The sequence below is a fragment of the Megalobrama amblycephala genome, linkage group LG5 (genome assembly GCF_018812025.1).
Source record: "Megalobrama amblycephala isolate DHTTF-2021 linkage group LG5, ASM1881202v1, whole genome shotgun sequence".
NCBI classification, from domain to species: domain Eukaryota; kingdom Metazoa; phylum Chordata; class Actinopteri; order Cypriniformes; family Xenocyprididae; genus Megalobrama; species Megalobrama amblycephala.
This window is the reverse complement of record NC_063048.1, coordinates 21,227,631-21,242,814: the sequence shown is the minus strand read 5'-3', so window position 1 is coordinate 21,242,814 and position 15,184 is coordinate 21,227,631. Positions and strand designations below refer to the sequence as shown.

The window sequence follows — 15,184 nt, the reverse complement described above, 5'->3', positions numbered from 1 at the left end:
AATACATTCAGGATAATGTAGGCTAGGTAGATTTCAACCAAATGTTTCAACTTTGTTTTATGCAGGACAAAAGTGTTTTTAACAAAATTTAAATACATTTAAATATTTAAAATGTATATATAAATATTTTATAAATATACAAATATTTAATCAAATTGTAATACAATTATTTTATATAACTTAAAACATTAAAATGCATAACTGTACATTATAATAGTTTCCTTTTAACTAGTATGTGCATCATAATTGTTTTGCGGTTTGTTATTGTGACAGTTCCTTTAGTGTCATTCTATCGGGGCATGTTGTCACAATGGTCAATGTGTGTGCGAAGAGCTGCGTAATTTTTTTCTGGGCAGATTTTGACAGATTTTTTGTAGACTGTAGCACTTTAAGGTAGCCTATGTGTCTATTTTGAAATGTTCTTTAGTTTATTTAAATTTAATAATACCCGTTCTAAACTAGCCCCGGACTTACATTTATTTTCAACCTCACCTGAGGAAAAGAATCAGTGCCAAAAGAAGCCTATTGTCAGCGTGTCGGCCTTCACAACATTTGTATTTAACTAAATTTAATATTTATTTATATATATTTTTTTCAATCAAATCTGTCTTTGGTCCAATGACTTTCAGAGATTATCTTAATAATGTTCTGAATGTTGAGAAACTGTTCTAAACTGTTCGCTCCCTCCGCTGGTATCAATCTACAGCACCGCGTAAACAAGCGCGTGAGTCCCCCGCCCCTTCTCTGCGCGAGGGCTCCTCTCTCTGCGCGTGCTGCTGCCAGTTCCGTGTCGGCCGCGAGTTTACCAGCCACGCACTGCCTGCACGCGCTCAATCCACCGCCGGGCTGCAACGATGTGACTCTCTCTGGCTTTCAGATCCCCCTTTTTCAGTCTCTACTAACGGCCCAGCGCAGAGCGAGGCGAGGGGATACGTAACGGTAAGTGTATTTCGGATGGCCACGGAACGTGGGAATCTGCGCTACGTTATCGGTTTAGGGGCACCGAATGTGTGTAAAGTTTGGGGAGGGGAGAAATTGTGTCATGTGGTACGACAGAGGCTGTGTGCCCGTCAGTCCGCTCTAGTGGAGCAGATAGATACATAATTATAGAATGTAAAAACGACGTCGCGAGACGAGCTCAACTTGCCATGTGTTATAATTTTCAGGGGGATGACGTCACGCAGTCCTTGACGGCCGTGCGCGCGGCTTGAGCTGATGAGATAACGGGACTGTGACACTGCGCGTTTCGGATGCACACTAAAAGCTTGATAGGAACAGGTTATTGGTTTATAATGCGTTTAAAATGGAATATCACAATACATTCGTGTCAGTTATTAATCGCATAGCAGCCTGTGAGTTGCTGTTTTCCTCTTATACAAATGTATTACATAAAAGGTAGAGAGCATCGCAAGGAGTACGTCATCGTGAGAAATGATTGACCGACGGCTTGTGTTTATGAAACAGGAACAGTGCATGTAAATGTGTCAAAAAAGTTTAACCCTCAGAGACCCAAGTATTTACAAATGTATGTTCTCTTTTCCTTGTTGAAAGTGCTTTAGAAAGCTACTAGTTATTAAAAAAAATCGTTATTTTTAAGCATATTTTGTTTTGGGGTGAATTTTGACACTGCAAAAATGCTGGACCTTAACAACTGTTTACAATCATAGGCAGGTTCCCTATACTATATAGTGTCATGCTATTGGGGCATGTTGTCACAAAGGGGTCAATGTGAGCAATGACATACTTTCAAGTCATGTTTAGAGGCCTGAACTGATCATTTGGAGTAGTTTATCTTTGATTGACTGATTTTCAATCAGAGAGCAGTTCAAATGCTTACTTGAAAAATTAGTATTTGTTCCAAAAATGTTAGTAGGCAGAGGGAAAAGCTGTATATAATATTTTTTTCCCCACCAGAACATTTGCAGTGATAGTTCAGAATGTTTATCCAAACTAAAATAAATAGGTGTGTTATTAAATTGCTTTAATGAAGTGTTGCAATTATGCATTGATAACACTTCTAATAATCTCTATGATGGTAACCTACAACATTTAATACCAAGTCTGACCCACTAAAAATATCATTTGATATTCTACGTTCTGGGAGACTTTGCACGGTGCTGAAATTAGTTTTAAATAGTCAAGACTTTGTTGTGTGTGCATTTGATGCAAAAGAAAGAGGGCCTCAATATCCTGCTATATCTGGTGGTTATATTGTGGCCACACGACCTTAACATCAAGCCAATGAAAACTCTAAAGAACTCTTGAAATGGCACACCCTTTGCTTTTCCCGTCTCTCCTGACAGGGACTTTCCTAAAAGTTTTCAGACTGAAAAGAGTAATGAACTGTACACTGACTAACAAGGCTCAGCTCAAGTTTGGATTGAGTTGGACTGAATGTGGACAGAATGTGTGGTGTAATCAGATTCGATAGTCATGCGGAGTCATAATATGGAACTGAAAATTCACGCTAAAAGTTGATAACAGTAAACCTTTTATATGTGTGTTTTTTATACTAGGGTCACTCTCTCAACAATAATGTCTTCAGATCAGAGTTACAAGTGCCTCGAAACGGAGGCAATGATGAAATCACCGTGGCAACCCTGTGTAGGAGCACAGGCAGCACTGTGAGCTTGTGATCTCCTTACCTCTGTGACTTTTGAGTTGAGATGGCGACCCACCGAAAGCACCTGGTCCGAGATTTCAACCGGCACATCACCTGCTCAATTTGCCATGGATACCTGATCAAGCCCACCGCTGTCACGGAATGCCTGCACACCTGTAAGTCATTCATGTCTCACTCATACACATTATGTTCTCTATGACCATCTCTCTTTTCTAAAAATAAAAACAAAGCAAATATTTTGGTCGTTCTTCTCCCCAAATTGTTGTTTCTTTCTTTGGTGCTGTAATATTCATTATCAGAAATAAGACATGTAAGAACAAACTGGCCTTTTCTGGAATTGTTTTGTTTCTTCTTGTGGTGAGTTTATTTATTAGCAAGATTTGTGTAAAAATGTGTATGGTTCAGCTATAGCACCAAAAACAGCTGCTATTATTTCATTAATATGTAATGACCTGCCCTTACTTGCTCGCCCTGACCTGTCATCAAAACCTGTTTGTTTTACACTTTGCCGAACATTCAAATTTCCATCTTTGTCTGACCCACCTGAATGATTTTTTGGCAGAGCTGCTGTCTGGGTGTCTGAATAGGAATCGATAGTCTTTAAAAAAAACTATATTGTACAATACCGTTCAAAAGTTTGGGGTGAGGAAAGCCTCTTATGCTCACCAAAGCTGTAATTATTTGAATACAAATATGGTAAAAACAGTAATATTATTAGATACAATTTAAAATGAATGTTTTGTATTTGAATATATTTATTCTTGAGATGGAAAAGCTGAATTTTCAGCATCATTATTTCATTCTTCAGTGTCACATGATCCTTCAGAAATCATTCTAATATGCTGATTTGGTGCTCAAGAAACATGTTTTATTATTATGAATTTTGAAAATACTTTTGACTTGTCAGTGTTTAATATTTTTGTGGAAACAGTGATACTTTTTTGAAGTGTAGAAAGTTAAAAAGAACAGCATTTATTTGAAATAGAAATCTTTTTTAACATTATAAATGTCTTTACTGTCACTTTTGATCAATTTAATGCATCTTTGCTGAATTAAAAAAAAAATCATACTGACCCTAAACTTTTCAACAGTGTTGAACAGTTCTTTTGAATGCAGTGACATTTTGAATCTTTTTTTTTCTTTTGAAATATATAACAATATAACAATAAATATTGATGGCATTTAATGTGATCTAATCTGTTCAAATTCTGTCACTTTTATTAAGACACTCATTGTTTTTATCAGATACATTTTGTTCTAAATAGGGTAAAAGACGTTTTTTAACAATAATAATTTTAACACAAGTGAGCTTAAATTTTTCAAGCTTCAAAAACTTTTTTATGGTTTTAGAGTACTTCGTCCTGATCCTCTCATTCTCGTGTTCCTCTTCTGTTCTTCCTTTTCTTCTTATTCCACTCTCCTCCAGTTTGTAAGAGTTGTATCGTTCAGCACTTTGAGGAGAGTAATGAGTGTCCAGAATGTGGGATACAGGTCCATGAAACCAACCCTTTAGAGATGCTGAGGTAACCAAACTCATCCGCACTCATTTCTCACATGCACAGAATAAGTACACACACAAGTCCTCTGTGTTTTATATGGTATCTTGGCTTCACTTTTTTGCAGGCTAGATAAGACCCTGGAGGAGATCATCTTCAAGCTGGTGCCTGGACTTAGAGAGAGTAAGATATATAGAGATATACTCTATAATGCACTTCAGAGATGCACTCTGTAGGTTATGTAGTTGTGCTTTGGTTGGTAAGAGTTTCTATATCTGTAAATTGCTTCTTAATGTACTTTCTTTAAATGATTGTGTTTATTTACTAGAGGAGGAACAACAGGAAAGTGAGTTTTGGAGAAAAAATAAAATCAAAGCAAATGGAGAAGGTAAAAATGAGCTATTCCATACACAACCCCTCATACACACAGTTACATGTACTACATACAGTGAATTACTTTAAGGTTAAAGATCAGATTTCCTTTGTTTTCTAGATGGCCCTAGGGCTAAGAAAGCTCGCCTAAGTGATGATGAGGATGATGATGGGAAAGGTGGAGACTACCACAGAAGCGATCCTCAGATCGCTGTTTGTCTGGACTGTCTACGTAACAATGGCCAATCAGGAGAAAGCATAGTTAAGGTGAGTCAGTATAGTTTAATATATTGTGTGTATATGTTGGGATGTATGTTTGTGTATGTGTGTGAGCATGTTTATAATTTGCACCCCTTGTATTTCTGAAACAGGGTTTAATGAAGAAATTCATCCGTTGCTCCACCCGTGTCACAGTGGGAACCATTAAGAAGTTCCTCTGTGTAAAATTGAAGCTGCCAAGCTCTTATGAGGTAAAATACTGAGGTCTCATTGAGTTGTCAACACGGGCACATACTCTTAATGTGCCTATTATTTGATGTCATAAAGCTCAGTAAAACATGTTTCTTACAGCTCGACGTTTTGTGTAACGGAGAGATCATGGGCAAAGACCACACCCTGGAATTCATCTACCGCACTCGCTGGAGACTTCAGGGTGACAGCGTAAGTGTGTATGTGTGTGGGTCAAATTTTACCAACATAGTTTGGACCGAATGTCCCCCAAGGATAGTAAAACCTGAATTACTTACTTTTATGGACCAGCCTACCATCCCCAGGAGAAAAATGGCTTTATAAACATGCTTAATATTGTCTTCAGGGTTCAGGGATGAAAAATATCATTACCTCAGTATAAAAACAACAGAAGTCATTGGAAAGTCACCACCATTATTGAAAAGCAAATTTATGTGTGTATATGTGTTTGTGTGTGTTTGCAACATTACCTTTTAATTTATTTTTACGTCTGTCAAAGTTAATGTGCGCTTAAGATACAGATTTTTACATTTACAGTCTGATCATTTTAAAGTCAGTATAAAACTTGAAATGGAAATTCTATCCTCTAAATGCATGTTATCGAGTTTATTGTAAATTATTCATCCATGCATGTTTAATTTTTTTTTGTAATTTTTAATCCTCTCATTTAGTCCTGCCTCCATCATTTAGATCTGTTATTTAGATCTGCCTCCATCGAATCAACAACGGATGGATAGAACCAAGACCCACCCTATATTTTTTACTTTTTCGATTACCTGTTTCACTTGGATATACGTCACAATATGGAATAAAAGAAATCTGTCACTGCTTTTGTTTCATTATGACTTTAACAATATCCTTTATTATAATCACAAATAAAAAAGCTCATTATTTAATTTTGCGAACACGTCTTTATAGTATCACACTTAAAAAAAAATTCTCACACAGTATAAATAGGTGTTTATAAATGAAAATATATAGCTGCTTTTATATTTTAGGATGGGGGATCATCATATTATCTTTGGCATTAAGACATTTGAAAACCCTTTGACTAGAAACTAGAAACTTTGACAGGTAAATTATTGAAAAGTTGGTTTGACCCTGAAAATGTTGATGTGTGCTCATGAGAAGTGTGAACAGCTGTCTCTGAGTTGGTGGTGATTGTGGGGGGCAGGAGCAAAAAAAAAAAAAAAACCTGCTCACAGCTACTGACAGATCTATGAGTCATATTTCTCCAGTTACACACACACAAAGACTAGAGGTTGGTACGAAATCAGAGGACACATTGATGCCCCTAGGTTTGTGGCTGTCCTTGCCTTTTACACCACAAGAAAATAGGAGAGAACTATAATGATATAATGGATATGATACGGTGCTTGCATCAGAAAATGTGAAGTAATTCTTTACTTTCGTTTTCACCCCAGGCTTATCCCATGGTTCTTGAATACCGTCCAAGGATTGACTTTGGTTAAACAGCACTTGCAACTTTGTGGAAATCTCATGCAGACTGATGTCAAGAGATGAACAAAAAGCAGAATAACTGAATGATTGTGCCTCCGTTGAAAGACAACAACACAAAGCTCCATGACTGACAGGACTGCTCGCCTTCCTGTGCACTGCTTCAGCCTCTACTCCTTCATGTTCCTGTTTGACAGTTGTGGCTCCGCCCACTGGCACTGTATCAAGTTTGATGATTATATTCCTCCAAAGCTTTCTCTGCATGTTGTCTCTATGGTGACGCCTTAGCGTAGAGCAGCCCATGGGATTATCTGATAGCAATCTAGTCCAGACAGTAAGCTAAAACTCGTCTCGGCCAGGTGACAGGAGAGGGGAAATGGAGACATTTTTAAACTGAAGTCTCGCTACAAGGTAGATTTTAGATTGTTTTATTAGGTGTTTTTATCAAAGAGTTTGCACTAGAGGCAAATCCAAATGTCTCGCTGTAGTGTCCCTGTACTTTCTTACCTTTTACACTCTCGGTCTCTTTACTTTTAGTTAGTTTTCTTTCCTGCTCTCACCGCCCACATTGTCCCTCATAAATTCAGTGACTCTTTTTCATGTCATCATTCTCTCTCTCTCTCTCTCTCTCTCTCTCTTTCTTTAGCTCACGCACACTCACTCTCTCTTTCTCAGCCTCTTTCCATCTTCCCTCACACTTTCATTTTTCTCCAATGGTGTTTTTGGCTCTAGTCTGAAGTATTGATGGATCTCATTCAGTTGGAATTGAATGAGAGCGCTGTAGATGTCCCAAAATAACAGCAGTGAAAGGCACTCTGGGTAAGCATTTTTCCTTCACACTGTGCTAAGGCCAAGTCTTACATTTACCCAAACCAGATCGTTTTCTTAAAAAAAAAAAAAAAAAAGATACAATATTAATTGATGCCAGATATGCTTAATGCATTAATTCATTGAAAATTTTCATCTTTAAAAACAGCTGAATGGGGAATGAATGAAGGGTGCCAGCTGCATCTCTCTAAGAGCAGCTTTGGCTCACAGTTGTAAACATGCTGTTGTTTCCTGTTTAATCAGAAATATATTTAAATGAGATATTCCAATCAAATCCACCTCAACAGACGTCTGAATTTTAAAACCCAGAATGTCAATAATGCACTTTTTACAGTGTATTTTGAGTGTAATGCAGCAAAATAAGGCCATACTGATGCAACAATGTTTGGTGGATCAACATTAAGTGCAAAATGTGTTTTATTTTGTGTAAATCCTAAACATTTGTGAAGTCTGGGAGAAAAAAAAAAACTGTAAGAGATATGCAATAATGCATTTGGTTTAATTCCAAAAAGTGGAAGAGAGATCAAAATCTGATATTTCTCAATGTGCTCCTCTACTACGCAGCATATATCAAGTCATGATTTTGAGGAGAGTTTAAAATTCAATCATCGTGTTTTAGATATTTGAAATATTAAGATTGTTTTTTTTGTTTTTTTTTGGAGCATTAGTTCAGATAAGGTGATAGGTTAACTTTCTACGTTTGTTTACATGACAGTGTAAATGTTAATGTATTTGTAGTGGCCTATGATAGGAATCATTTAAATTCACATTTACAAGTAAGTGAATGCCAAACTGAAAAAGTTGCCAAACCAATTTCATGCACATTCCCAGAATGCTTTTTTGACAGTTAAGAGTTCAAAACATGGAACTTTGGCAATCCAGATTATATTCCTCAAAAACATTATGTGAAGGTACTCAATGTAGAAAAGAATTACATGAATCATTACGTGAACATTTGATTTGGATCATCTCAGGGGGTGAAAACTGGTGAAATGAGGGTTTGTTCTGTGTCCTCCACTTCAGTGTTGGACTCTAGGAATCTTAACAATGGGTGTTCGTCGCTTCAGTGCTGCAAGTCAATACAGTTAAGCAAAAGATATAGAATGAGTCGGAATTGCTCAGCAACACTGTTTTAAGTGGATTGTACCTATGTGTACCAATAGTAAAATTATATTTGTCCAAATGTTTCTTATGACAAGCTAAAACTTCATGTTATGCCAACATGATCTATTGTACTGAGTCTTAAAGATCATTTGCACTGTCTGTCAGTTCAGTGGAATTCTTGACGTTGTTGTTTAGGACAAAGGCCACTGGCTGCTCTCCAAAATCCAATTTCCTCCCCACTAAGAAAACATGCAAATCAAATATGAAGTGTCTTTGAGCTCTGATTATAAATACAATGTATTTTTGTATGTTGAAGCACTTATGTATATTTGAACCTATTATCAAAAAATTTTGTCAATGCTTGTCTTTTTCCTAATAGATGATGCTGCTTGGGGTAATTTATTCTTTTTTTTTTATACGTCCCACCGCCTGCTATGTGTGTTCCCTTTGTAAATGTTCGCACTGTACATGAAAAGCTACCTAATGCTGTTCATTACATATTGTTATTTAATTAATGAACATTAAAATATGACAAAAAAATAGTGGATTTTCTTAGACTATATTCCAGAAACATTTTATTTTTTCTGTAAACATTCTGAAAGCTGCCTATTATACTTGCATGACCGTATAACCAGCCATTAGATCTAATCTTTACATTACAAACTCATATTAAAATGGCCTTATGGACTGAGCATACAGACCTTAAAACAGAGAAGCTAAAACCTTTGAAGTTGTTCAAAGCCATTCTTCAAAATCGCCATTTCAAGTATGTGATGATATTAGTGTGTGAGAGTTTAAATCTGCTATTGAAAAACAAAGACAGGAATGTGCCTTCTTTTAGACTGTTTCTATGCACTGTTCCCTGCTTCTCTCTCTCTCTCTTTCTCACTTACTTTCTTTCTCCCTCACTCATGCACAAGGAACTGGAATGTGACATGCATTCCTCTTCTAGTCTGTGCATCACTTGTTCAGCTGTCTGTTTGCCCTGTCGTTCATCTTACAAAAGAGAAGGTCAAAAATACTTCATGTAGGGCAAAGGCAACACACACCTGATCACAAATATGTCCATGCCCAGCAACACTTATTTTTTTTTGTAGTTCTGAACTGAAGTAGTTCAAATGTTTGCTGTATGATTTTGGAAGAACTATGTCAGCAATAAGTTTGTTTGGATGTTTACAGTACTTTGCAAGTGTTTGCAGATTTTGTAAACTGTGAAACAAATCAGTTACCCAAAATCCTTTAAATGTAAAATATACATAAAGAAACGTTAATGTAAACACAGACGAGAATATAAACATGTTCAAAACACACGTTCATCACACATATGTAAATAAACAAAGAAAGCCTGCCACTGTCTCTCTTTTTCGTCTTCTCATTCATAATGGCATGTCACAACACCTCTATTTTCAGTCAGGATGAGTCGGAGAATTCACAGCTCATTTGTTAAACAGAGAGTGAGACTCAATCCCTCCACCCCCTGCCAACACTCTAACATTAAACCATTACAGAAAAGCAGGAATCACATTTCATCCGCAAGCAAACATATCTAGCGTTTAAAGCTTTTGCATGTGATTTCTGTCATTAAAAATTTGAATTTGATGATTGTTTCCAAACAGGTCAACACTCCCCTATATTTGCCTTTTTGTTCCGTCCCTAAACTCACACCATTGGCTGATGTCGACAGAGGGCTACCTTCAAGGTTTCTAATTGGCAAACATTTGAGGGTCATTGTCCTGCTATTTGGCCTTTATCAAAGGAGCCATGTGGGTGGGGCTATCTCTTTATCTGACCAATAGAAGGTGTATGGGTTGTTCCAGAAAACTCATCATTATTTTTGCAATTCCATTTCGAAAAGCTAATGGCACAGGCATTATGAACTTTAAAATACAATTTAAAAAATTATTATATAATCATTTGCTTCATAAGTTCAGGATCTAATACAACACTGTTCTTGTATTTTCTTTCTTGGGACAGAATCTACATTACAACTATAATTTCAGTACCCATATTGCACTAAAGCTGCTCTTGGTTCCTTATATATAAGTGCCTTATTTCACATATCATTTTCATTCTGTGATGGTCATCATTAGCCAGTGCAACAAAAGGCCATCTAAAATGTTTCGAAACCAGATAAGGAGAGGGCAGAGAGACACAAACTAGTGTTTTATCTGTTATCCTCGCCATTTCTTGCTGCTTTGTTGCATCATTCTGTTGCCGTGTGTATTAGCCTGTTAGTGTCCATGGCTAATTGCATTATTCATGAGAGTCACAGTCATAGTCCCTCCTGAATGCTGTCCAATGAGTTCCTAAAACAAGTGTTCTCTTATAGACCTGTCGCTGGCCAGATATTGGAGCTGATCACTGGGTGTATTCTAGTAGCACTGTGTTCATTTGGATCATGTTAACTTGGATGATCTAATTGGAACTTCTCTTATCCAAGGAGTTACTGTCAGTCATATTCTTTCTCTTCTTCTCTCACCTTTTCTTCCCATGAAGTCATATGGTTAATGACAGTGGTCTTATGACCTTCCATATTTAGAGCTCAAGAACAGGCCGCATGGCACCAATAGGATCATATATAAGAGTGACATCACCACAGAGTTTCTTTTTTGGGAATGACACCACAGCATTGTGCTGAGTTACATTTCACTGATGACATCACCACTGGGCCAAAGGTCAAGACTAGAACATATTTATTATAACTTCCTATTAATTAAAGAATCCTAAAAAAAAAAAAAAGTCCAAGTTTCCGCAAAATATTAAGCTGTTTTAACTTGATTTGAATGAATTAGAATGATTTCTGAAGGATCATGTGACACTGAAGACTGGAAAAGTGGCCTGTACAGTTAGCTTTGCCATTAGATGAATAAAATTACATTTCAAAATATATTAAAATAGAAAAGTTAAATTGTTTTAAGTTGTAATATTTCACAGTATTACTGCTTTTTTTTCTTTATTTTTAATCAAATAGATATTTAAAGGTGCCCTCGAATGAAAAATTGAATTTATCTTGGCATTGTTAAATAACAAGAGTTCAGTACATGGAAATGACATACAGTGAGTCTCAAACTCCATTGTTTCCTCCTTTTTATATAAATCTCATTTGTTTAAAAGACCTCCGAAGAACAGGCGAATCTCAACATAACACTGACTGTTACGTAACAGTCGGGGTGTACGCCCCAATATTTGCATATGCCAGCCCACGTTTCCAACATTATAAAAGGCATTAGACAAGGGCAGCCAGTATTAACGTCTGGATCTGTGCACAACCAAATCATCAGACTAGGTAAGCAAGCAAGAACAACAGCGTAAAATGGCAGATGGAGCAATAATAACTGACATGATCCATGATAACATGATATTTTTAGTGATATTTGTAAACTGTCTTTCTAAATGTTTCGTTAGCATGTTGCTAATGTACTGTTAAATGTGGTTAAAGTTACCATTGTTTCTTACTGTATTCACGGAGAGACAAGAGCCGTCGTTATTTTCATTTTTAAACACTTGCAGTCTGTATAATTCATAAACACAACTTCATTCTCTATAAATCTCTCCAACAGTGTGTAATGTTAGCCGTTAGCCACGGAGCACTATCAAACTCATTCAAAATCAGAAGTAAACAATATAACAGTATACAATACTCACATAATCCGACGCATACATGCAGCATGCATGACGAACACTTTGTAAAGATCCATTTTGAGGGTTATATTAGCTGTGTAAACTTTGTTAAGGCACTGTTCAAGGCAAGCGCGAGCTCTGTGGGCGTGGACCACGGGATTTAAAGGGGCCGCAGCATAATATCGGCGCGTTTATAATGATGCCCCAAAATAGGCAGTTAAAAAAATTAATTAAAAAAAATCTATGGGGTATTTTGATCTGAAACTTCACAGACACATTCAGGGGACACCTTAGACTTATATTACATCTTTTAAAAATATAATCTAGGGCACCTTTAATACATTAAATGTTTTCAGTTAAACTGAAGTACAAGTCAAAAACTCTGTACACCAGGGACTATTTTAATTACTTTTAATGGTGGTATACATTACAACAGTACTATACACAAGTTCCTCTGTATAATCCAGCTCCACACCCCAGCCAGTCCACGACATCTTGCAGACACACTTTTCCATCCTTTAAGCTGAATAGCTCTCTTTTACCCACATCCTAAAATATCTCTGAGTATCCAAATTCTGAAATGCCCAGTAAGTGTCATTTTACTCCAAATTACTCCAGCTCATAAGCTGTTTTAAGATACATCTTAAGCAATGATTTAAAAACCTGAAGAGATATGGCAGATACAACAGCAAATTATTCCATAATCTGGATGCGGCCACCGAAAATGTGCGATCCCCCTTGAGTTTCAAGTGTGTCATTGGTACTGACAACAACAAATTATTTGATGAACTTAAAGGCCTATTGGTCTGATGGTAGGACAGAAGATCAGACAGGTAGGATGGTGCCAAGCCTACCAGAGACTTGTACAGAAAACAATAGTACCTTAAACTGAATTCTAAACTCAATAGAAAGACAATGCAAGCTAATCAGACAGGAGTAGGCCTAATACTTTCCTTCTTTCTAGTCCCTGTTAAAAGTCTGGCCACAGCATTTTGAACCAGCTGAAGGCGAGATAAACAAGACTGAGCAATACCTAAATACAATGAGTTGCAGTAGTCCAATCTTGTTGAAATAAATGCATGAATAATGGTTTCCAGATCCCTATGAGGAATAGAAGATTTTATTTTAGCAATCAGCCTATAAGCTGAAAAAATGCAGATTTTTTTTCAAATTTAAGAGTACCTGCAGAGTTAAAGGGATAGTTCACCCAAAAATGAAAATTTGATGTTTATCTGCTATAAAGGCCAGAACACACTAAGCCGACGCCGACGAACTAGTGGCAACGAAAGCAGACTGCGGGGTTTGCTCACGTCGGCAGCGTCTGTGTCCAAAGTTGCCCTGACACACCAAACCGACGCTAAACAGCCGACGGCCAAGTAGCACGTCAGTTCTGCGCCTGCGTGAGATGAAATGCCTTTCCGCAAAAGGCGGCAGTAGCTGAACAGCCAATCAGAATGATCCAATGGCCTGACGGACCAACGAGCTCCAACGCCGATTTAACATGTCGAATCGGCCGAAAAAAGGCCGACAAGGACCAACTTCAGCCAACGGTGCGGAACACACTGAAAAAACTTAGTCGGCCAACGAAGAAAAACTGCCCGACGGCCGTCCGTCGGCTTGGTGTGTTCCTGCCTTAAGATGTAGGTGACTTTGTTTCTTCAGTAGAACACAAATGATTATTTTTAACTCCAACCGTTGCAGTCTGTCAGTCGTATAATGCGTGTCAATGGGAACACCATCTATAAGAGTCAAAAAAACACACACAGACAAATCCAAATTAAACCCTGCGGCTCGTGATGACACATTGATGTCCTAAGACACAAAACATTTGGTTTGTGCGAGAAACCGAACAGTATTTATATCATTTTTTACCTCTAATACACCACTATGTCCAACTGCCTTGTGTACGGCATCTGGTGCGTGAGGTGTGTACGCGCTCTGACGTAGTTTAAAGGATTAGTTCACTTTCAAATAAAATTTTCCTGATAACTTACTCACCCTCATGTCATCCAAGATGTTCATGTCATTCTTTCTTTGGTCTAAAAGAATTGAAGGTTTTTGATGAAAACATCACAGGATTATTCTCTTTATAGTGGACTTCAATGGCCTCCAAACGGTTGAAGGTCAAAATTACATTTCAGTGCAGCTTCAAAGGGCTTTAAAGAATACCAGACGAGGAATAAGGGTCTTATCTAGCGAAATCATCAGTCATTTTCTAAATAAATAAAATACAACTGTATATGCTTTATAAACATAAATGATCGCCTTGCACGTGCTTCCGCTTTCCGTATTCTTCAAAAAGCTTACGCTGTATGTCCTACGCCTTCCCTATTCAACTTACGGAACAAACACGGCGCCAGTTCCATTTTTTTCCCATTTTGGATTTGTCTGTGCATGTTTTTTTTACTCTTATAGATGGTGTTCCCATTGACCCACATTATACGACTGACAGACCGCAACAGTTGGAGTTAAAAATCATCATTTGTGTTCTACTGAAGAAACAAAGTCACCTACATCTTGGATGCCCTGGGGGTAAGCAGATAAACATCAAATTTTCATTTTTGGGTGAACTATCCCTTTAATCACAGGACTAAGGGATTCTGAGAGGATGTTAGCACCTTCAGGCCATCCAAAAACCAACATTTCCATCTTAGAGTCATTTAATTCGAGAAAATTATCAAACAATCAAACAGTGACTGAAGAGATATGTTGTCATCTGGTTCCATGGGAAGGTAAAGCTGTATATCGTCTGCATTGAGATGATATAAAATGTGATGTTTACGAAAGATCTTGGCTAAAGGAAGAAGATTGAGGGAAAATAAGACAGGGGCTAACACAGAAACCTGCGGTACGCCACATGTGCAAGCAGCAGAGGAAGAAGAAGTATAGTTTTCAATAGCTACAGAAAAGGATCTCCTCTTAAGTTATGATGAGAACCAATTTAAGGCAGTTCCCTTAATATCAAAATACTGCTCTAAATGTTTCAATAGAATAGAGTGATCGATAGTGTCAAAAGCCACGCTTAGATCCAATAGAACCAAAACAGCACATTTTCCTGAGTCGACAGAGCTCTGAACCTGGACTGAAACCTATCCAATACATTGTTATTCTTTAAGAAAGAGGAGAGTTGATGAAAAACAACCTTCTCCTATACCTTTGAAAGGAAGGGAAGTTTTGAAATAGGCAGATAATTATTGAAAACAATTGGATCTAG

At 37.3% G+C, this 15,184-nt stretch overlaps 1 protein-coding gene across 2 annotated transcripts; it reads left to right on the top strand.

Moving 5' to 3' along the window:
* Positions 1 to 734: 734 nt before the first annotated feature.
* On the top strand, positions 735 to 9,698 carry pcgf5a (polycomb group ring finger 5a). Of its 2 annotated transcripts, none has more exons than XM_048191174.1 (9): positions 735 to 939; positions 2,517 to 2,778; positions 4,050 to 4,146; positions 4,247 to 4,302; positions 4,448 to 4,507; positions 4,613 to 4,758; positions 4,863 to 4,961; positions 5,062 to 5,151; positions 5,631 to 5,787. In XM_048191174.1, the coding sequence occupies exons 2-9, from the start codon at positions 2,667 to 2,669 to the stop codon at positions 5,694 to 5,696; spliced, it is 726 nt and encodes a 241-aa protein (XP_048047131.1). In that variant the 5' UTR covers positions 735 to 939; positions 2,517 to 2,666; the 3' UTR covers positions 5,697 to 5,787. The 2 variants fall into 2 exon arrangements, with proteins under 2 accessions (XP_048047131.1, XP_048047133.1); XM_048191176.1 differs by lacking the exon at positions 5,631 to 5,787 and adding an exon at positions 6,384 to 9,698 and having other exon boundaries at positions 738 to 939.
* The last annotated feature ends 5,486 nt before the right edge of the window (positions 9,699 to 15,184 follow it).

Excerpts from the sequence above, each read along its gene's own strand:
- pcgf5a (XM_048191174.1), top strand. The coding sequence starts at position 2,667 with ATGGCGACCCACCGAAAGCACCTGGTCCGAGATTTCAACCGGCACATC. Across the intron at positions 2,779-4,049 it reads CACGGAATGCCTGCACACCT|TTTGTAAGAGTTGTATCGTT; the intron begins GTAAGTCATTCA and ends ACTCTCCTCCAG. Across the intron at positions 4,508-4,612 it reads AATCAAAGCAAATGGAGAAG|ATGGCCCTAGGGCTAAGAAA; the intron begins GTAAAAATGAGC and ends TTTGTTTTCTAG.